This window comes from Macrotis lagotis, chromosome 1 (genome assembly GCF_037893015.1).
Source record: "Macrotis lagotis isolate mMagLag1 chromosome 1, bilby.v1.9.chrom.fasta, whole genome shotgun sequence".
Lineage (NCBI taxonomy): Eukaryota > Metazoa > Chordata > Mammalia > Peramelemorphia > Peramelidae > Macrotis > Macrotis lagotis.
In genome coordinates, this window is record NC_133658.1 from 100,778,675 (window position 1) to 100,800,028 (window position 21,354).

The window sequence follows — 21,354 nt, forward strand, 5'->3', positions numbered from 1 at the left end:
TCTAGCCAAAAGAAAATAATCAGAAACAGCTGGTTGTCGGGAAAGTCTAGAGAGCTGGGAAGAGGAGGCCAAAAGTCCCAGAGAGGGGTCCATAGAGCCCTGAGCCAGGTCATCAAAAATAATAACAATGGTGACAAAAATGATGAGTGAGACAGCTTCTCTAAAGCTGATAAGAGCATTAAAATTAGAGGAAGAAGAGCTAGTAATGCCAAAATCTTAAAGCTGAAGTGACTGGCAGAATAATGAGATAACTGAATTAGAACTGGGAGGGACAGGCTCTATAGCCTCTCTATTTCAAACCTTTCATTTTACATCTAACTGATAATTGAACAACACAAAAACAAAAACTTTCTGGATTTTAGTATGCCAATGTGGTAATTAAATTTCTTCATATTTTGTTTGAATACTTGGGTATACAGTATTCAGAAGCAAATAAATTCAATGGCAGGGTATTTGATTAAACCAAAGATCTTGGTTTTTGGAGTAAGAACTCATTTCTTCAACAAAAACCTGTTAAGTTACTTGAAAAGCATTCTGGAAGAAATTATATATCTACTATCTCACACCATCTACCCTTGCTAAGCTCTAAATGGATACACAACTTAGACATAAAGACTGTTATTATAAACAAATTGGAGGAGCAAGGAAGCAATTACCTACCAGATCTATGAATTGGGAAAGAGTCCATGACCAGACAAGGGATCATAGGATCACAGAAGCTAAAATGAACTCCTAGTTCTGTCTTCTCAGGCCATTTCAATTCTGTTGCTGCCCATATATCAGCATGACAGAATACCAGTCCCTAAGCAAGGATGGGGCAGTTCATTCATAAGTATTTATTAAATAACTATCATATTCCAAATGCTGTACTAAGTACTGGGGTATAAAGAGAGGCTAAAGACAGTTCCTGTCTTTTGGTGACATCAAGATGACAAAGTAGAAACCAATTTATAGGATAATACAGATATGGGAACTCTTATGATCAAGGCAGGTCTCAACCCTGGAACCAAGGCGCCTTGATGTCCCTTCCTTATCCCCAAAGTCTTCCTGCTGTTCAAATGCTAAATCTTGCATGATTCTTATTGGGGTCTTCTGGCTAGGGACAAAATCAGGGTAAGCCTTAGGCCTTAGTGACCTTTTTGTACTCAGTGGAGCTTTTCTAAGATGTGAAATAATTCACTACGCATAAACAAGGTTTTTCATTTACATTTGAATGTCTCCTGGGTTATTTTTTTCTTTTTATGACCTTAATACTTTGCTAAAATCAAAAGGGGCACATTCTTACTGGCTTGGACCTATAGTAATGGATAGTAGCTGTCATTCATATTTAAGGATTATAGAAGCACTTTGCTAACATCTCATTTGGTCCACAAAAAAAAAATCATTTAAGATAGGTGTTATATGCAGTATTGTAGCCATTTTACAAATGAGGAAACTGAGATTGAGAGATGTTAAATAACTTCCCTATAGTCATATGGTAGCAGAGATAGACTTCTAAGGACTTGTTTAACAAACAACTTTTAAAAAATCAATTTATTTATTTTTTCCAACTACATGTAAAGATAGTTTTCAACAATCATTTTTTGGTAAGGTTTTGAATTCCACATTTTTATCCCTTCCTCAATACCTACCCCCCTCCCCTTGACAGAGAACAATCTAATATAGGTTATACATGTATAACTATTAATAAGCAATAATTATTTTAATATTTTAATTTAAATATTTTATTTATTTTTCCAACTACATGCAACAGTAGTTTTCAACAATCATTTATTGCAATGTTTTGAGTTTTACATTTTTCTCCCTCCTTTCCCTCCCTTTCCCTCTGACAGAGCAATCTAATATAGGCTCTACATGTATAACCATAATACATCCATATTAATCAAATTGTGAAAGAAGAATCAAATCCAAATGGAAGAAAAGAACATTAGAGAAGAAAAAATGACATAATACATAAGATAACTTAAAAATTGAAGATAGTAAGCTCTGGTCTGCATTTAAACTCCACATATGGATATGTGTAGTATTTCTCATCTAAAGTCCTAGAATTGTCTTTGATTATTGTGCTGCTGAAATGAACATGTGGGTAGATCATCACCCAGTGTTGCTGTTAGTATGTATAATATTTTCCTGGCTCTACTCAGTTCATTCTGCATCTATTCATGCAAGTTTAATAAGCAATTTAATAAGCAATTATTAAATGCCTACTATGTACCAGGGTACTGTGCAGGAATTATTCTAGATTTGGGGATAAGATGATAAAAAAAAAACAATTCCTAAACTCAAAGAATTTTCCTCTCTGATGGTGGAGACAATATGCATAGTCTGAGTATATAAAATTGAGGCTAAAGTTGGTAGGAGGCAGTAGCTCCTAGGGGCAATCCATATGTGCTCATGCTCTTGAGGTGGTTCTTTGACTAAGACTTGAAGGAATCCAGAAAGTTAAGAGAAAATAGTAAGGAGTATATTCCAGATACAAGAAAGGCAGGGGTGGCTGGATTGTAGAGGATTTGGAGTTGGAATAATTTATAATAAACTGGAAAGGTATATGGGATGAGATTGTGAAGAACTTTAAATGCTCCAAAGAGCAGGTACTATTTGATCCAAGAGGTAATAGGGAGCCACTGAAGTTTATTGAGTAAAGGGAATGATGTGGTAGGACTTTTAAGATCCAAATCTCTCCTGGTTCCCAGTCCAGTAGTGTTTCCATTCACTACATTATTCTGTCTCTCAAATACTTTCAGTATGTCCTTAGTAAAAACTTATTGAATGAATGAAGAGTGAGAGATTAACAAAATAGATAAGTACTGTTCTGAGTGGTGGTGTCAGATGATACCAGACTTCATGTTTCTCTATTAAAATCCCAGATGAAAAACAATGAAATCCTAATGAGTGTAGCTTTATATTATGGAAGTTTTTCTTTAAACTATTTACCTCTTTTGGATTGTTTTCTCTTCTTGGTGTATCTGTATAGAGCTCACTTTGGGGCCTCAAGTAGCTGCATGTCAACCATGAAGATGACGATCTGAAAATGGAATGTCATTCTGGCCCTAATCCCTCTCTGTTGGTCACCTAAGGACATGTGTCCCAGAGATGTTCAGGGTTGACTTGCCATCTGTCCACTTGGCATTCTAAATTCAGGAAATAAACCAAGAGCAAAACACATTCTGAACAATAGCAAGAATCTGAGTATAGCATTGAAAAATGAGAGTTAATGAGGCTACATTGGGTAAAATTAAGAGAGGACAAATGCAGTGGTCTGGGGATTTGAATTGTAAGCTTTCTATTTGAAGGAAAATAGGGTAGGGGGTATTTTGTCATTAAATATTGTACGAATGGTATTTCCTGTCACATATCTGAGCTAAATACTGCACATGTTTGTGATTAAATATTATGGGTTGCAGAACATATGTGCTAATAACATGATGTAAGATTTGTGTTTTCATAGGACTTGAAGTGGAGAGTTGGTTTTGTAGACTTTTAACCAAAACTTAGATTTTTTGTTCTCCATTTTTTTGTGTTTAAATGGAAGTATTTAGGGTACCAAGAAATAATCCTATAAATTTCTCAATGCCAAGAGCCCTGTCTCTCTGTTTGTCTCTTTCTGTCTTTCTGTGTCTTTCCTTTTCTGTCTTTCTCCCTTTGTATAAACATACAGAAAGACAGATAGATAGATAGATATCTGTTGTTTTATTTTTAATATTTTTTCTCCCATGTTGGGAGGCCCCTGAGTTGTATATCTTGTTTTCTGAGTCACATAAGGGAATAGCAGTCAATGTTGAGTCAGCTATTTAGGTTATACAAATACAGCTTCGAACTGATTACAATGTAGTTGTTTGATAGTCTGACAAAGGAAAGAGTCTATTAATTCTTTATTCATCATGAAGACATTCTTTCATCAGATCATGCAACTTTGTTAAAGAAGAAAAGTCACAGTTATAAAGAACTAAATTCAAATCATTGGACTGATTGCCACCAAGCAAATGAGTTTATCAGGGGTTCAAGTTTTCAGGACCTACATGCAAAGTATTGAGGAAATTAGATGTTAGGGGATGATACCAGAAGATTATTAATAGAAGCTTTTTAGTATTTCTTCTTGAATTTGAATAGAACTTTGTCATTAGCATGTACTAGGATCTGGCAGAGATCTCAAGGCAAAAAGGGTCCATTTGGGGATTAAAGTTCATCTGGGAATCACAGACATACTAAAGGGACATTAAAGCATAGTTGCTAGTGACCTGAGGTAGGTACAGATACTTGATAAGAAACAAAACAAAACAACAAATGGTATCTGTGAAGTGGAACACACATGGAAACTTAGTGGAGTGTCTTTGTTTTTTAAAATTCACAAAATATTTTAGAAATTAGTCATTGAATGTAAGCTGTCCTTGGAGGAAGAAGGTGCTGCCAGAGTATGTTTAGAGGAGTTATATTTGTCTTCTAAAGAGATTTTAAGCATAAATATTGCCATATTAGTTGTGAAGAAGTGGCTGAGAATGTGAAGGGCTAGGATTATGACAACAGTTCCCTGAGTAGAGATTCAAGCCAGGTTCCAAAGTAAGTGCTAAGATATTTTATTGTTCTTGAATAACCCAGGGGAATATTGTCTGAGGCAACAGATCCAGAGTTTCTTTTTCCCACAAATAACATTCATGGATCAAATGTGGCAAAAAAGAGCAGATAGATGGCCTTAATGATTTACTAGGGCCTGCCTTGATGAATGAGTTTTTAAAATTTTTTTTATTTTAGGCTTTTGCAAGGCAAATGGGGTTAAAGTGGCTTGCCCAAGGCCACACAGCTAGGTAATTATTAAGTGTCTGAGACTGGATTTGAACCCAGGTACTCCTGACAACAGGGCCAGTGCTTTATCCACTACGCCACCTAGCCACCCCATGATGAATGAGTTTTTAAAACAAATTTTTCCATTTTATTCATATTCATTATTTATATGTGAAAAAATAGGTCAAAAGAAAAAAACCACAAAAAATAAAGTGAAAAACAGTATGCTTCAATCCACATTCAAACTCCATCAATTCTTTCTCTGGAGATGGATAGCATTTTTTCATCATGACTTCTTTGGAATTGTCTTTGATCGTTGTTTTGCTGAGAATGAATAACTGTCATTAATTTTTCTTCATTATTCAATAGTGTTTTTACTGTGAACACTGTTCTCTTGGTTCTATTCATTTCACTTTATATCAGCTCATATAAGTCTTTCTAGATTTTTCTGAAAGCATCCTGCATCATTTTTTATAGTACAATACTATTCTGTCACAATCATATACCCCAACTTGTTTGGCCATTCCCCAGTTGATAGGTGTCCCCTCAATTTTCAATTCTTTGCCACAACAAAAATTGCAGCTATAAATATTTTCATTCAAATAGGCCCTTCCTCCCCACCCCTTTAAAAAAAATCTTTGGGATATAGATCTAGTAGTATACTTGTTGGACCAAAAAGTAGCGATAGTTTTTTTTTTGTTTTGTTTTTTTACCTTTTGGGTATAGTTCTAAATTGCTCTTTTAGGATCAATTCACAATTTCACCACAGTGCACTGAATCATTTTTTTTTCAATCATGTCCAACTTGCTGTGATTAGGGTTTTTTTGAGGAAAGATACTACAGTGGTTTGCCATTTTCTTCTCCAGCTCATTTTATGGAGGAGGAAACTGAGGCAAACAGGGTTAAGTGACTTGCCCAGGGTCACACAGCTTGTAAATGTTTGAGGCCAGATTTGAACCCAGGAACATGAGTCATTCTGACTCCAGGCCTGGTGCTCTATCCATGACACCACTTAGCTGTCCATATCCTCTCCAAAATTTATTATTTTCCTTTCCTGTCATATTAGCTAATCTGTTAGATATGAAATGGTATCTCAGAGTTTTTAATGTTTGCATTTCTCCCATCAAAAGTGATGTAGAGGGGTGGCTAGGTAGTGCAGTGGATAGAGCACTGGCCTTGGAGTCAGGAATACCTGAGTTCAAATTTGGCCTCAGACACTTAATAATTACCTAGCTGTGTGGCCTTGGGCAAGCCACTTAACCCCATTGCCTTGAAAAATATAAATAAATAAAAATTTAAAAAGTGATGTAGAGCATTTTTTAATATAACTTTGGTTAACTTTAATTTCTTTATCTGAAAAACTGTCCATTTATATTCTTTGACCACTTATCAGTTGGGAAAATGACTTGTATTAATATACATTTGACTCAATTATTTCTATATATTTGAGAAATGAAACCTTAATCAGAGATACTTGTTGTAAATCCTCACCACCAACCCCCCCTCAGTTTTCTTCATTCCTTCTAATCTTTTTTATTAAAGATTTTATTTGAGTTTTACAATTTTTCTCCCAATCTTACTTCCTCCCCCTCCCCCCACCCCCACCCCCACACAGAAAGAAAGCTGTCAGTCTTTATTTTGTTTCCATGTTGTACATTGATCCAAATTGAGTGTGATGAGAGAGAAATCACATCCTTAGGAAAGAAACATAAAGTATAAAAGATAACAAGATTAGACAATAAGATATCTGTTTTTTTTTTTCTAAATTAAAGGGAATAGTCCTTGAACTTTGTTCAAACTCCATGGCTCTTTATCTGGATACAAATGGTATTCTCCATTGCAGACATCCCAGAATTGTCCTTGGTTGTTGCACTGATGGAATGAGCAAGTCCATCAAGGTTGAACATCACCCCCATGTTGCTGTTAGGGTGTACAGTGTTTTTCTGGTTCTGCTCATCTCACTCAGCATCAGTTCATGCAAATCCCTCCAGGCTTCCCTGAATTCCCATCCCTCCTGGTTTCTAATAGAACAATAGTGTTCCATGACATATACCACAGTTTGCTAAGTCATTCCCCAATTGAAGGACATTTACTTGATTTCCAATTCTTTGCCACCACAAACAGGGCTGCTATGAATATTTTGTACAAGTGATATTTTTACCCTTTTTCATCATCTCTTCAGGGTATAGACCCAGTAGTGGTATTTCTGGATCAAAGGGTATGCTCATTTTTGTTGCCCTTTGTTGTGTCTTCTAATCTTCTTAAAAATTTTTTATTTATTTAAGGCAATGGGATTAAGTGAGTTGCCCAAGGTCACATAGTTAGATAACACTTATGTGTCTGAGACCAGATTTGAACTCAGTTCCTCCTGACTCCAGGGCTGGTGCTCTATCTACTGTGTCACCTACCTACCCCTTTCCTTCTAATCTTGACTGCATTTGGTTTTGTTGGTGTACAAATCGTCCATTTTACATTTTGCAATGTTCACTATCTCTTGTCATAATTTTTTCCCTTATCAATAGATCTGCCAGATAAACTTTTATTTCCTATGATGTTACCCTTTATGTCTAAATCATGTACCCATTTTGACCTTATCTTAGTATATGGTGTGAGAGATTGATCTAAACTTAGTTTCTGCCAAACCATTTTCTAGTTTTCTCAGTATTTTTTTTTTTTGTCAAATAATGAATTCTTGTTTGCAGAACTTGCATCTTTGGTATTATCAAAGATTACTATGGTCACTTACTACTGGGTCTTGTGTACCTAACATATTCCATTGATTCAGTGCTTTATTTCTTACCCAGTACCATCTTGTTTTGATGTTTATAATACAGTTTGAGATCTGGTACAGATAGGCCACCTTCCTTCAATTTTTTTTTCATCAAGTCCCCTTATATTCTTGACCTTTTGTCCTTCCAGATGAATTTTGCAATTATTTTTTTCTAGCTCTATAAAATAATTTTTGGTAGTTTGATTAGTGTGGCACTACATAAATAAATTAATTTAGATAGAACTATCATTTTTAAGATTTTGACTCTGCCTGCTCATGAGCAATTGATATTTTCCCAATTTTTTAACTCTGGAATTATTTATGTGAAAAGTGCTTTGTAATTGTGTTTATATAGTTCCTGAATTTGTCTTGGCAGATAGATTCCCAAGTATTATATATTGTCTACATTTATGTATTTATTTATGTATGTATGTATGTATGTATTTATTCATTCATTCATTTATTTATTTGTTTGTTTGTTTGTTTTATTTAGGGTTTTGCAAGGCAAATGGGGTTAAGTGGCTTGCCCAAGGCCATGCAGCTAGGTAATTATTAAGTGTCTGAGACTGGATTTGAACCCAGGTACTCCTGACTCCAGGGCCAGTGCTTTATCCACTGTGCCACCTAGCCGCCCCTACATTTATTTTTAAAGGATTTTTTCTTTCTATCTCCTAATACTGAATTTTATTGGTAATATAGAGAAATGCTAATGATTTACATAGGTTTATTTTGTAGACTTCAATTTTGCTAAAGTTAATTATTTCAACTAGTTTTTAAGTTGATTCTCTGGGATTCTTTAAGTATACCATATCAACTACAAAGAGTGATAGTTTTGATTCATTTCCTATTCTAATTTTTTCAATTTATTTTCTTTTCTTATTGTTATAGCTGACATTTATTGTACAGTATTGATAATAAAAGTGATAATGGGTGTCCTTGCTTCAACCCTGATCATTTTAGGAAGACTTCTAGCTTATCCCTATCACAGATAATGTTTGCTGAGGGTTTTAAATAGATACCACTTGTCATTTTAAGGAAAGCTCCTTTTTATTCCTATGCTCTCTAGTTATTTTTCAAAATAGGAATGGGTGCTATATTTTGTCAAAAGATTTTTTAGCATCTATTGAAATAATAATGTGATTTCTTTTAGTTTTGTTATTGTAAACATTTTTTTTTATTACTATGGTAGCATGTCTTCATGTTTGAGATCCCTGAAAGGAATTCTTGGGTTGTAACAAATAGATTCTTCTTCTCCTGGCTGTTTGCCTCTTGGAGGGGGGCAAAGTAGAATGGAAGCTTCAGGCTAGGAATTAGGAGGTTTCCTAAATCCTACTTCTGTCATTAATTTGCCATTGACCTTGGACACAGTCATTTAAACTCTCCGGGTTTCATTTTCATTCTTTGTAAAATCCAGCGGTTGGACTAAAATCTCCTCCAGTTCTCACATTTTATGATTTTTGGTCGTGGTTCTTCCACGGACAAACTGTATGGTCTTGATCAAGTTGGGGCCTCATTTTTTTTTATCTATCAAATAAAGGGATTAGACTTATCTCAGAATCTCCTCAAATGCTAAAATGTGTTGATTCTCTGAGTGAAAAGAATTTCTATTATGTCTCAAATGCAAGCTAATACACTTCTTTAATATTTCAGTGTGTACTATCTCAAGAGTGCTACCAGCCATGTCCTTTTTGAGTTTTGATGATAGGGGACAGACCTTCTTTGTGACTTATCCTTGTGTCTAAGTTTTGTCCAGAGTCATCTCCACTATGATTCCAGATGTTTTCAGAATTATTTAGAATAATCACTTGAATTAAGAAATGAGTATTATTAAGAGATGATTTCTTTTTCAGAGAGGTCTAGTGAATAGAAAGATGACTTTGGAGAAAGGAAGACCTGATTGTCCTACCTTTGACTGTGTGACTCTGGGCTAGTTAATGAATCACTTTGTGTTTTAGGTAACTCTTACTGTTTTAGGTAACATCAAAATCAAGCCAACTTGAACTAGTAGGAGTTTCCTCTTTCAAGAATTCCCTCTATAGTAATGACTCTTAAGTTCAATCCTTATTTCAGTCCCTAATAACTTGAAAATGTACATCTGACATTGTTGTTATCAACCAGGTTTGTTGTATTGATTAATTTTCCTGAACTACTTTTCTTTCACCTTTATTCTTAGTTACAAGGGAGGTCTTGGTGGGTAGGGATGATGGGAGGTTAGAAATGAAGGTGATGTAAAAAGAGATGTCAATAGAAATTAAAATTTTTTTTAAAAAGCATAAGTCTTAAAGAAAAAAAAAGGGAAATGGACTTCTGAAAGGATCTTGATATGGTGGCTGGAGCTGCATCCAGTTCTTAAGATGAGATCCAAGAATTTTTGGTTAGTGTGGATTGTAGTTTAGATAGCATACTATGTGAATATGCATAGTGATAAATATATAGACTTTGATTTTGGAAAAGACCATTTCTTTGACCTAAGGTCTCTGTGGGATGCAAGTTTAAATCCAAACAAATTTGGAAGAAAGAAAGAAGGGGAAAATAGTACCTGTCCCCATCAGATAGAAGTTGTTGCTGGAATGAGCTAGCTTTGAGATTCTTGATTGCCAGTGGTGCTTCAAGTTCACATCTAGTTATCCTTCCCTCGTCCCTTTAGTCTTCTGAAAGACAACCTCCCCCTTCCCTCTCACCCCCAAAAGGTGACTTTTGCCTTCTCTCTTGGTAGTCAGGAAGAGGAAGGAGAAAAGGAAATATTTGTGAGATTCTGGCTTGGTTGATGACCTAGGTCAATTTTGTGTTTTGAGATTGTGATAGAAAGATGAGATCATTTTAGGGTTGGGACTGGGAAAAGGAATAAGAAATCTTTGAAAGGAGAAATGATGTTAGAAGAAAAGGTAGAAGAAGTGAGTAAAACAGAAAGGAATGAGGAGAGGCAGGGCAAAGTGAACAAGAGAACTCAGTTATAACTAGCTCAACAAAGCATGCTACTTTGAATGCTTCCTTTACCATTGTCAGGCTTGAAACCTAGAATCCTCAAATTGTTCAGTGGGAACTGTTTGTGTTCTTTAGTGTGAGAGTCAAAAAGTTCCTTTTTTCCTCTTTTGGATCTTCTAAAGAATTCCTTTATATGAAATCCACTTCAGTTCAGTTCACATTTGACTGGTGCCCAGAGGACATGTCACTTCACTAATGAGAAGAGAACATGATGACATCTACTTTGTCAAGAAAGTTCAAACTTTTTAACTATTTGGTGACTGTAAAGTAGTGAGGCAGGTATTCATGGCTGATTTCAAGAACTCAGTCTCATCTTTTGCTTCATCTTAGAGAAATTGACAGAGCTCTCAAGAAGCAAATATTACATGTCAAAATTCTAGTCATATCAACAAGAAAAAAAAAGGCAAATATTGGATAGATCAGAATGTTTTCTAAGGACACTACAGCTGAGAATCTCTCTTTTTTTTAAAAAAATAGACTCTACCAAAGTAAATATTTTCATGATCTCTCACTCTAAGAGAAGAGTTATTTTGGCTGAACTCTTTTGAAAGGGGGAAGAATACTGTTGTCTAGTTTCTGCCAATAAGCCTCTTTGAAAGCCTTCTAATAAATCAAATTGCTCTTTGATTTGGAAGGGAAGAGGTCTTTATGGTACCTCCAGCCTAATGGGCAGTGACACTGAAATGCATTTTTCCCTGGGGAACTGGTGACCTCAGCAGCATCTCTTTTGTGAACTTTTATGCCTACAGAATGTGCCAGGGTGCAGATACAATATGTACTGTGTGTGTGCCCCCTCTGCAACTAGATGCTCAATTCTTTCCAAAGTTTGAGAAACTGAATTTGTTAAATTTTCATTATCTCAAAGAGGGGTAGAATTTTATGGAATGTTTTTTTTTCTTCCAGATATTTGAGAGCTTCTCTCTGGCCTCTGGACTCTTTGTTTAAAACCCAGTTGCAAAGGTGGTTGCAGAAATTCTACCTTTGTGGTTTTTCTTTTTATATGTTATCAAATGTTATATATGTTATCAAATTCTTTGGAGAATATAGTGTTTCATGATTCATGGTCATATAATACCAGTAGAATATTGGTGTTTTTAAAAGGTAGGCTTTTGTTTCAAGAAATTTGAAGTCATTAAAGGAAGCTTGCAATTCTGCCTACCCTCTTCCTCATATTTAATACTGGGTTCAACTCATTATCCATTTACACTAATTGTTTAAAATACCCATATTGCTGGTTGAATTCAGTTGGTTGTTTCTCCATCTACATGTTATACTGTAGACAAAAGGCATCATCCACTTGGTTATTTTCTTTGTGGATGACTAGGCCAAATTCCTTTGAATGATTATGAAGGAGATTCTACTGTGTTCAAGGGCTTTATGCAATCAGCATAATGAAATCTGTAAACATGATCAAGTGGAGAAGCTGATTCTCTATGGAGAATCTTTCTTCAAATTCATCTCTTTCTTAGATCTTCTCCATGATAACAATGAATATCACTGATGAGCACATGGTTCCCTGTTTTGCTAGACATTAAAGATCAGAGGTTGTTCTGTGTTGTTACATCTTGTAGAGAACCATGAATAATTTTGATAAATGCATAGGAGGCACCTTACTGAAAGAGAGCCTTTCAGGAATCATTGATGTCACTGAATAATTTTTTTATAGTTTAACAAACATAAAGTACAATAAGTTCTTCAGGAATAAGCACAACATTATTGATAGGTAAGTAAGGGATAATTTGTGGGAAAATAGAACATAAATGATTGGACAGAAGAATCAAACTTCATTGGGGAGGTGCTATCTGAACCCTACCCTGAAAGATAAAGTATCTAGAAGATGGATATGAGGAAAGAGTATATTTTTGGAATTAGGAATCTTGTTCAAATGCACAAAGGAACGAATTAGAACGCTAAGATCAGAAAACATCCAGTTGTCCAGTTTGCTGGAATCTAGATAATGGGAGGAGGAATAATATGAAATAAGTGTGGGAAGGCAGGTCAGAACCAGAATGTGGAAGACTGAGGAATTTGTCTTTTATTCTCAAGGTGATAGAGATCTCTTGAAGGATTTTAAGCAGAAGAGTGTCAGAGTGAGATTTATACCTTAGGAAGATTGTTTTGACATCTGTGGGAGAATGAACACCAATTAAGAGGCTATTATAATAGTCAAGATGAGCATTGATGAGGGCCTGACTATATTATAATAGCTAATATTCATATGACATTTTTAAGGTTTGTAGATATTTTTACAAATATTATCTTACATGATTCTCATAACAAACTTGGGAAGTAATTGGGAAGCTATGATTATTTCCATTTTACAGATGAGGAAGCTAGGCAGACAGAGGTTAAATGACTTGCCCAGGGTCACACAGCTAGAAGGTGTCTGAGGCTGGATTTGAACTCAGAACTTACTGACTACAAATCTAGCCTTCTGTTTGCTGAGCCACCTAGCTCAATGGTGATGGGTGTAAACCCTTTTTGGTATAGACCCTCTTCTACCTCTGAAATTCTCATAAGTTTGAGATTTAAGCTGTATGCCCAAGTTTCCTCATATGTTAAATAGGGATGATAATAGCATCTACCTCCCAGGGTTTTTTGTGAGGATCAAATGAAATTATATTTGTTTTTTGTTTTTTTTTTAGGTTTTTGCAAGGCAAATGGGATTAAGTGGCTTGCCTAAGGCCACACAGTTAGGTAATTATTAAGTGTCTGAGACTGGATTTGAACCCAGGTACTCCTGACTCCAGGGCTGGTGCTTTACCCACTGCGCCACCTAGCTGCCCCTGAAATTATATTTGTTAAGGGCTTGGTGCATGGTAAGCACTTAATAAATGCATGTTTCTTTCTTTTAAAAAAAAAGTGAAAAAAAGAAAGCATTACAATTTTGCAATTGCAATCTAGTCCATCCATCTTTTTTCGTTTAGTCAAATTGAGGTTCATGCATTGTTCCTATGCTACACTTGTCCAAGGTAGATAAATGATGGACTTATTCTCTGGATTATCTAGAATGGCAGAGTTGCATAATGTACAGATTACTGGATTTGAAAATCTAGGTTTGAATCTCACCTAAGACACATATTAGCTATGATACCTTGAACTACTAAACTAGCTTCTCTCAGTTTCAGTTTCCAGATATGTAAATGGAAATTTTAAAAAAAAGTATTGTTATGAAGAGCAATGTAATGTTAAACATTTTGCAAAACTTGAAATTCTATGTCAATATGAACTGCTATAGTTTTCATTGCCCATCCAACTATATTTCATAATCTGAGTGATATATCTTTTTCATCTACTTGGTTTTCCCAAGTGGATTGCTACCAACCCAATTTTCTTTGAGTGACAACCAAGGATTCCCTGGGGGTGTTCTTGGACAAGTCTACAAAGATATTTACAACAAATTCTTTTAACCATCAAGAGCAATGGAGTCACATATTTGGATTTTGTGATTATAGAGGAAGTGGAAATTACATTGGAACTAACAAAGATGACAAACAGCTGTATTTTATCAAGTATAGACAGAGAATGCCCAGTCTGGATGCAACATGATTTTGAAGGCCTTGAGCAATCAGTTCTCAATATGTCTGAAGAAGAGTAAGATAAAAATATAGAAATAAAGATCTCAGAACCATTATTACAACTCTTTAAAAAAAAGGTGCCCAATGATGCCTTCCTAGTCATTTAAAAAATATCAGGAATGTCAATGATTCTTTCTGGTTATTTTGGAATTTTTTTCTTTAGAATATTTTTGAAACTTGTTTTGAATTCCTTTGAAATTGTCCCTCCAGAGTTGTGATCAGCAAAGGCAACGGTGGAAAAATATGGAAGTAACTTTTGTGATGGACTTATCATAAAAAATGTGATCCACCCATGACAGAGCTGGTGGTGTTGGAACACAGACTGAAGCACATTTTTTATTATTATTATTTTTTTTGGGGGGGTTGCAGGGCAAATAGAGCTGGGTGGTCTGCCTGAGGTCATACAGCTGGGTGATTGTTGGGTGTCTGAAGCTAGATTTGGACCCGGTTGCTCCTGGCTCAAGGGCCAGTGCTCTGTCCACCACCTGGCTGCCCCTACTATTATTATTATTACTATTTTATTTTATTTTGGGTCTTTTATTTATTTATTTGTTTGTTTATTTATTTATTTATTGCAGGGCAATGGGCTTGGGGTGGCTTGTGCAGGGTCACACAGCTGGGTGATTATTGGGTGTCTGGGGCCAGATTTGGGCTTGGGTGCTGCTGGCTCCAGGGCTGGTGCTCTGTCCACTGCTCCACCTGGCTGTACCTACAATTATTATTATTATTATTATTATTTTTTAATTTTAATTTTAATTTTTATCTCCCCTTTACTTTATCGCTCATGCAAGTCTATATTTTTTTGGGGGAGGGGGTATTATGCTTACTCTTAAACAAGAATATTTTAGTAATGTATAAAAAAACATTATTTGTACAAAATAAGAATAAATAAATAAATAAATGATTAAAAAATTAAAAAAAAAAGAAATTGTCCCTCCAGCATAATGTTTTTTTTTTGGTCTTTATTTGGTCTGATTCTGGCCACCAATCCCAACTTAATTTTCTTGAGTGTTATTTTCTGCTCCCTCTTAAATAATACCAGAGGTGCTGAGGAGGTTAGAGACTAAATGTAGTGGTGTTTTGACCAAAGCCAAAATTGATGAGAAACTTTTATTATGGCATCTATGATAAATCTGTTCCATTTCACATTTGTGTGAACTTCCTTCCAATTTCATCTTTAAATACTCTTGGGGATAATCTTGTTTAGTTGGATCTTATGCCATATTTTCTACAAGCTTATTTTTCCCCTTCACACTTTTTGCTGTTTTATGAGATAGTTTTTTTCATAATATTCTGTCATCCTTCTTTGCAGTGTTTTGCAAATGAGCTTGTACTGTTATCCTTGGCTTCCATGTCTCTCTCTGCTTGGCAGAAAAATCAAATTTTTGCTGACTGAGCCATTTTGAAGTCACTTTTTTGAGCCATTCTTTTTATATTCCTAGTGTTTATAGTGAGTAACACATAGTAGGTGTTTATATATATTTATATATATATATATATATAAATACATATATATATGGTCTTCTTTGTGGCATTGCTTTACATTATTAATTAGACTTCTCTTAGGAAGGATAATAACTATTTCCATCCATTTCCCATTTTTTCCAGAGTCAACTTGTTTTTTTTTGCTTGTTTGTTTGTTTTTTGTTTTTGCAAGGCAAATGGGGTTAAGTGGCTTGCCCAAAGCCACACAGCTAGGTAATTATTAAGTGTCTGAGACCGGATTTGAACCCAGGTACTCCTGACTCCAAGGCCGGTGCTTTATCCACTGCGCCCACCTAGCCACCCCAAGAACGGCAGCAGAGTCAACTTGTTTAAATAGGTTGGATTAGAGTTTCAATTGCTTATATTGTCTTTTCCTATTTCTTCTAATTTGATGTTCTACCCATTTAATGATCTTATTGCACACAGACCACTCATTCTGAAAATATCCCTAGCCATTTCCTGTTTTTGTTACTATTGTTGTTGAATTCTTGTCATTTTCTGACTTTCTTCTTGAAGGAAAATATTCATGATTTGTAAGCATATATGATTTCTGTAAAATCTATAAATTCTTTGCTTCTTCCCCAATATTGGAAAATCTAGAATTTTTTCACCATCCTCCCATACTCAACTTATCTAGTATTAACTTTCCCCAGTATTAAGTCTATTCCCCATATGTTGACTTGTTTTGAAGGGTTTTGTTAATATTTTTGGTCCATTATCTTTCATATTCTGCCAAAGATGGTACAAAGGTTATAACTCATTTCTGGTGGTCCCCTTGCTTATTACTCTCATGAACACTACATGGTAAAATGATCAAATATTCCATGAAATGATGTTTCTTATTCACTCTGAATACATAATGAAACCAACCTAGATATTGCTTTATTTGTGACTCCAAGGAGAAATAGTGAGCTATCCTTCTATTGATCTCTAACCTTTTTTTTAAATCAGCTTTGTTTATAATGAAAATGTCTATATTACTGCAGCATAGTTCCTCCAATAAGATTTTTATTCATTGATCATTGAACAATGATAGTTAAAAACCCCGTCTTCTATGGGAAGTTTTTTCTAATGCTTAATTCTAATGCCCCCTCTTTTAAATTTTTTTTTATAGCTTGTTTGTATAAATTTGTTTTCTCTACCATTACATTTTAAGTTTCTTGAAGACAGGAGCCATCTTTTGCCTCTTTTTATATTTCTAGCATATTTCATATATACTATATATTTTTTCATATATATTTCATTATATACTATCTATTTCACTTTATGCTATATATTTTGCTAAATACTCTATATTTCACCATATTTCATAGTGTGTGACATATAGGTGCCTTATAAATATTTATCGATTGAGATCTTTCATTCAGACTACCAACTGTTAGTATTTTTAGGTGTTATTTTTGTATTTTGATTTAATTTATAGATCACCAACCACAGTCAAATAATTCATCATTTGTAGCTAACTTGGTGGTAAAGACTGTCTCCTTGGGCTCTTCCTTGAATGGAAGGCATAATCAGTCTTGGGCTATGCTTGAAACCATTTTAATTTGTCAGAGACCATCTGAACTGGCTTTCTACTGCCATATCGATAAAGTACCTAGGCTTATTGCCATGCCATAATAATTTACCTGTTATTGATAATTATGCTGTTCTTAATGAACAACAAAACAACCAAACTTTGACTTATTTTAGTCATCTTAAGATGAACAATTAGAATTCAAGTGCTCTGAGGCAGGGACTGAACTTTATGATGCAGTTACCGCAGGCTTGTAAACTTATGATTATTTCACATGTAGTAGGATGATAAAGTGTTATTAAATTAAATTGAACTGAAAACTTCTCTGTGTTTTAACTCCATGAGAGCAGATAGCATATAAATCTGGATACTCTTTTATTTGGGTACAAATCTATTAATTTTTTTTTCTTTTAACAGGTACTTCATGTCTGGTACACTAACAAGATCACTGATTGATCATCCAGAATGTATTCCACTAACCCAGCCAACTGGGTCACATTTGATGATGAGCCACTTTCTCAGTCCCCTCAAAAATCAAAGAATTTTCCACTGGAGAATCACAGCATCTGTAAACCAAATGGACTTAAGCTGAATCTCCCTGGCCTCAAGGAATCCTCCTCTACAAGTAGTACCCCTCTTTCTTCTCCTGTTGTGGACTTCTACCTAAGCCCAGGGCCCCCAAGTAACTCTCCCCTTTCCACACCTACCAAAGACTTCCCTGGCTTTCCTTGTATTTCTAAACCAGGAGGGATTCATACCCTTTATCCTATTCCTGAATGGCCTTCAAACAGTCCACTTCCAACACCTGAAACAGAGTCTTCACTGTTCCCTTCTAAGGTCATTTATCCTGCCCATTCATCCACACCCAGTGATCATTTGTGTAAGTTTTCAGATGTCAAAACTGAACTTGTGGATGAAACTCACCCTCACAAATCTGAAATCTTAGGCCATCAACGTGACTTTCCACAGTTTCAGTATTTTCAAGATGACTGTGCTTTTTCAAGTCCATTTTGGAAAGAAGAGTCTTTACCTAGCATCTCCCCTTTCACTTTTGACCCCGAGGGAAGAGATCAACGGTCCAACAGAAAGATGGCACCCCCTGAACAGAAAAGTCTCAATCAATGTTCATTCAACTATGTCTGTGAAAGACTTGAACACTTGCAAGCTACAGATGATGCTACAGACTCAATTGGAAGGCTGTCTATGCAATGTTTATACACTGGAGACAGTAGCCCTTCCTTTGTCCCCCATTCATTATTCAGAAGTCAGCAGAAAGTTGGGTGGTCCTTTATGCTTAGAATCCCTGAGAAGAAAAATATGATGTCTTCTAGGCAGTGGGGTCCAATATTCCTGAAAGTCTTGCCTGGGGGCATTTTACAAATGTACTATGAGAAAGGGTTAGAGAAACCATTTAAAGAACTTCAGCTGGACCCATACTGCAAACTCTCTGAACCCAAAGTAGAGAACTTTAGCATGGCAGGGAAAATCCACACTGTGAAGATTGAGCATGTGACATATACAGAAAAAAGGAAGTACCATTCCAAGACAGAAGTAATTCATGAGCCAGAAGTAGAACAGATGTTAAAATTGGGGACCACAGACTACCATGATTTCCTTGAATTTTTGACAGTAGTAGATGAGGAACTGATGAAACTCCCTCCTCTATCCAAACAAAAAAGAAACTATGAAGAACAAGAAATTTCCCTGGAAATTGTGGACAACTTCTGGGGAAAGGTCACTAAAGAAGGAAGACTAGTTGAAAGTTCTGTAGTTACCCACATCTACTGCCTCTGCTTTGTGAATGGAAATACAGAATGCTTTTTGACCTTAAATGACCTTGATTTACAGAAGAAAGATGAACGCTATTTTGAGAGAGACCCAGAAAAGAAAGGAATTGAAATTCTTGAATACCATTTTCACAAGTGTGTGAAAGCACAGGAGTTTGAGCAGTTGAGGATCATTAAGTTTTTACCCTTGGATGCTTGTCGATTTGAGCTGATGCGTTTCAAGACATCTTATGATGGGGAGGATCTTCCATTTTCGGTGAAGTCTGCTGTGGTTGTCCAGGGTGCTTATGTCGAGCTGCAGGCTTTTGTCAACATGGCCTCGTCTGCCCTGGCCTCAGCCCGTTCTAGTCCTTTGAGATTCTGTGACAATATAATGATACATTTTCCTGTCCCTGCTCAGTGGATCAAAGCACTTTGGACGATGAATCTTCAGAGACAAAAGTCCCTGAAGGCCAAAATGAACCGCCGGACATGCCTTGGTTCTTTACATGAGCCAGAATCGGAACCTGTCATCCAGGTCACGCTGGGAACAGCAAAGTATGAGAGTGCCTATAGGGCAATTGTGTGGAAGATAGACCGATTGCCAGATAAAAACTCAAGTAAATATACAATCTTTCAAAAGTTATTTTCCCTCATTGCAGTGTTTCAAGTGTTTTCCCTGGGCTGTGAGTTTATACACTGGAATCATACAGTTTCAAACATCTAGCCAATTCGATCAACTGAGGCTTTGTCTAAACAACCAATACTAGGTTGAAAGGTAAAAAATGTAGTCTGGTTAGTGTTTTCATTTGGTATTTTTATAATGCAAAATGATTTAGTTGGGTTGATTTTATTTTTAATTATTTAAAGCAATGAATGGGGTTAAGTGACTTGTCCAAGGTTACACAGCGAGGCATTTATTAAGTCTCTGAGGGCAGATTTGAACTCAGGTCCTCATGACACCAGGGCTGGTGCTCTATCCATAGCGTCATAGAGCTGTCCCAGTTGGGTTGATTTTAAAAAGATCACTGAACCATGCTAGGCCAGATCCCTTCAGCCCAGGATCCCTATCTCAGATAAGGGCACAAAAGGATAATTTGTAAGCTTGAACCTCAAATATTAGAGACATTCTCCTAAATATCCTAGTCCCTAGAAATAATAGAGTTTTGAGACTTAGAGGGAACCACTGTGGTCATCTAATCTTATTTAATAACTTATATAAATCTATAATCTATGAATGCATTTTCAACTTTTGGGGAACAGGCATTTATATTCTCAATCTGTATCAGCCTTTGCATGTAGCAGATTCCTAAAGTTTACCCCCTGTTGTGCAAAATAAGATACACTGACATTTTTAAATGTTCTTTTGTTGTTGTTTTAAGTTATTTAATTAATCAAGTTGACAATTTTATATTGGATTTAGAAGGGATTTTATAGTTGGTCCTCTGGTCCAGATCAGACCCTTTTGAGGTTAGAGGTCTTATAAAAATGGAATGTTTCCTTCAAAGGAAGACAGATCAAGGGTAGCCTTTTTCTATTAAAAAGAAGTAATGAGCATTTTTAGAGTCTGGTCAAGAGAGGTAGATCCTGCTGATAATCAGGCACAGAGCAGTGGGATTTTCTTTGGGTGTAGTGATGGGCACAGGGTGCTAGGAAGATCAGACATGTTTCATTGTGTGAATTGTGATTCCTGACAAAGAAATAAATAAAGGTCAAAATCAAAGGCAAGGGAGAAATGTTCAAAGAGCAAATTGCTGTTGTCTAGCCTAGTGGTACTGCCAGGTAGCCCCAAGGAAACATCTTTCAAGATGAGTGAGCCCAGTACTCTTTTAATTTTAATTTAAAACTTTAATTTCTTTTCCAAACTCATGATTCTGCAATGAATGCTGCTTAAGACATTTGCATTTTCTAGCATTGTTGTTCAGTTGTTTGGTCATATCTAATTCTTTGTGACTCTATGGGCCATATTGTCCATGGGGATTTCTTGGTAAAGATGCTGGAGTTGTTTGCTATTTCCTTCTCTAGTGGATTAAGGTAAACAAAGGTTAAATTGACTACTCTACCAGTGAACCACTAGCTTCCTCTTTCCTGGCATTAACTGTTTAAATGATTAATAATTTATCAATGACTCAACTCTATAGTAGGTCATATGAGAGAAAGATCTACTAGAAGATTACAAGAATGATTCCTTGACATATGTTTATATGTTATATGTATATGAAATTGGCAAAAAAATAATTCAAAGTATTTTTCTTTTTCTTTTTTAAAAATTACTTATTTTCCCAAATATATGTACAATTATTTCAAAATTATTTTTGTAGTTTTCTTCCTCTCACTCTTCCCTCACCTTGTCCTAAGAAAGTAAGTAATTTGACATAGGTTAGGTTATACATGTACAATAATGTTACACATATTTCCATATTAGTCATGCCAGGATACAAGAATCAAAGCAAAAGGAAAAAAAAACACAAGGAA

The 21,354-nt window shown here is 35.6% G+C and overlaps 1 protein-coding gene across 2 annotated transcripts in view; it reads left to right on the plus strand.

The window, feature by feature from the left end:
- The window catches only part of STON1 (stonin 1), a 67,383-nt gene that overhangs the window by 27,580 nt on the left and 18,449 nt on the right, over positions 1-21,354 (plus strand). For both annotated transcript variants that reach the window (XM_074205558.1, XM_074205567.1), the window contains exon 2: positions 17,531-19,499. In XM_074205558.1, coding sequence (XP_074061659.1) covers positions 17,579-19,499 — 1,921 coding nt within the window. In that variant the 5' untranslated portion in view covers positions 17,531-17,578. The remainder of the gene's footprint in view (positions 1-17,530; positions 19,500-21,354) is intronic.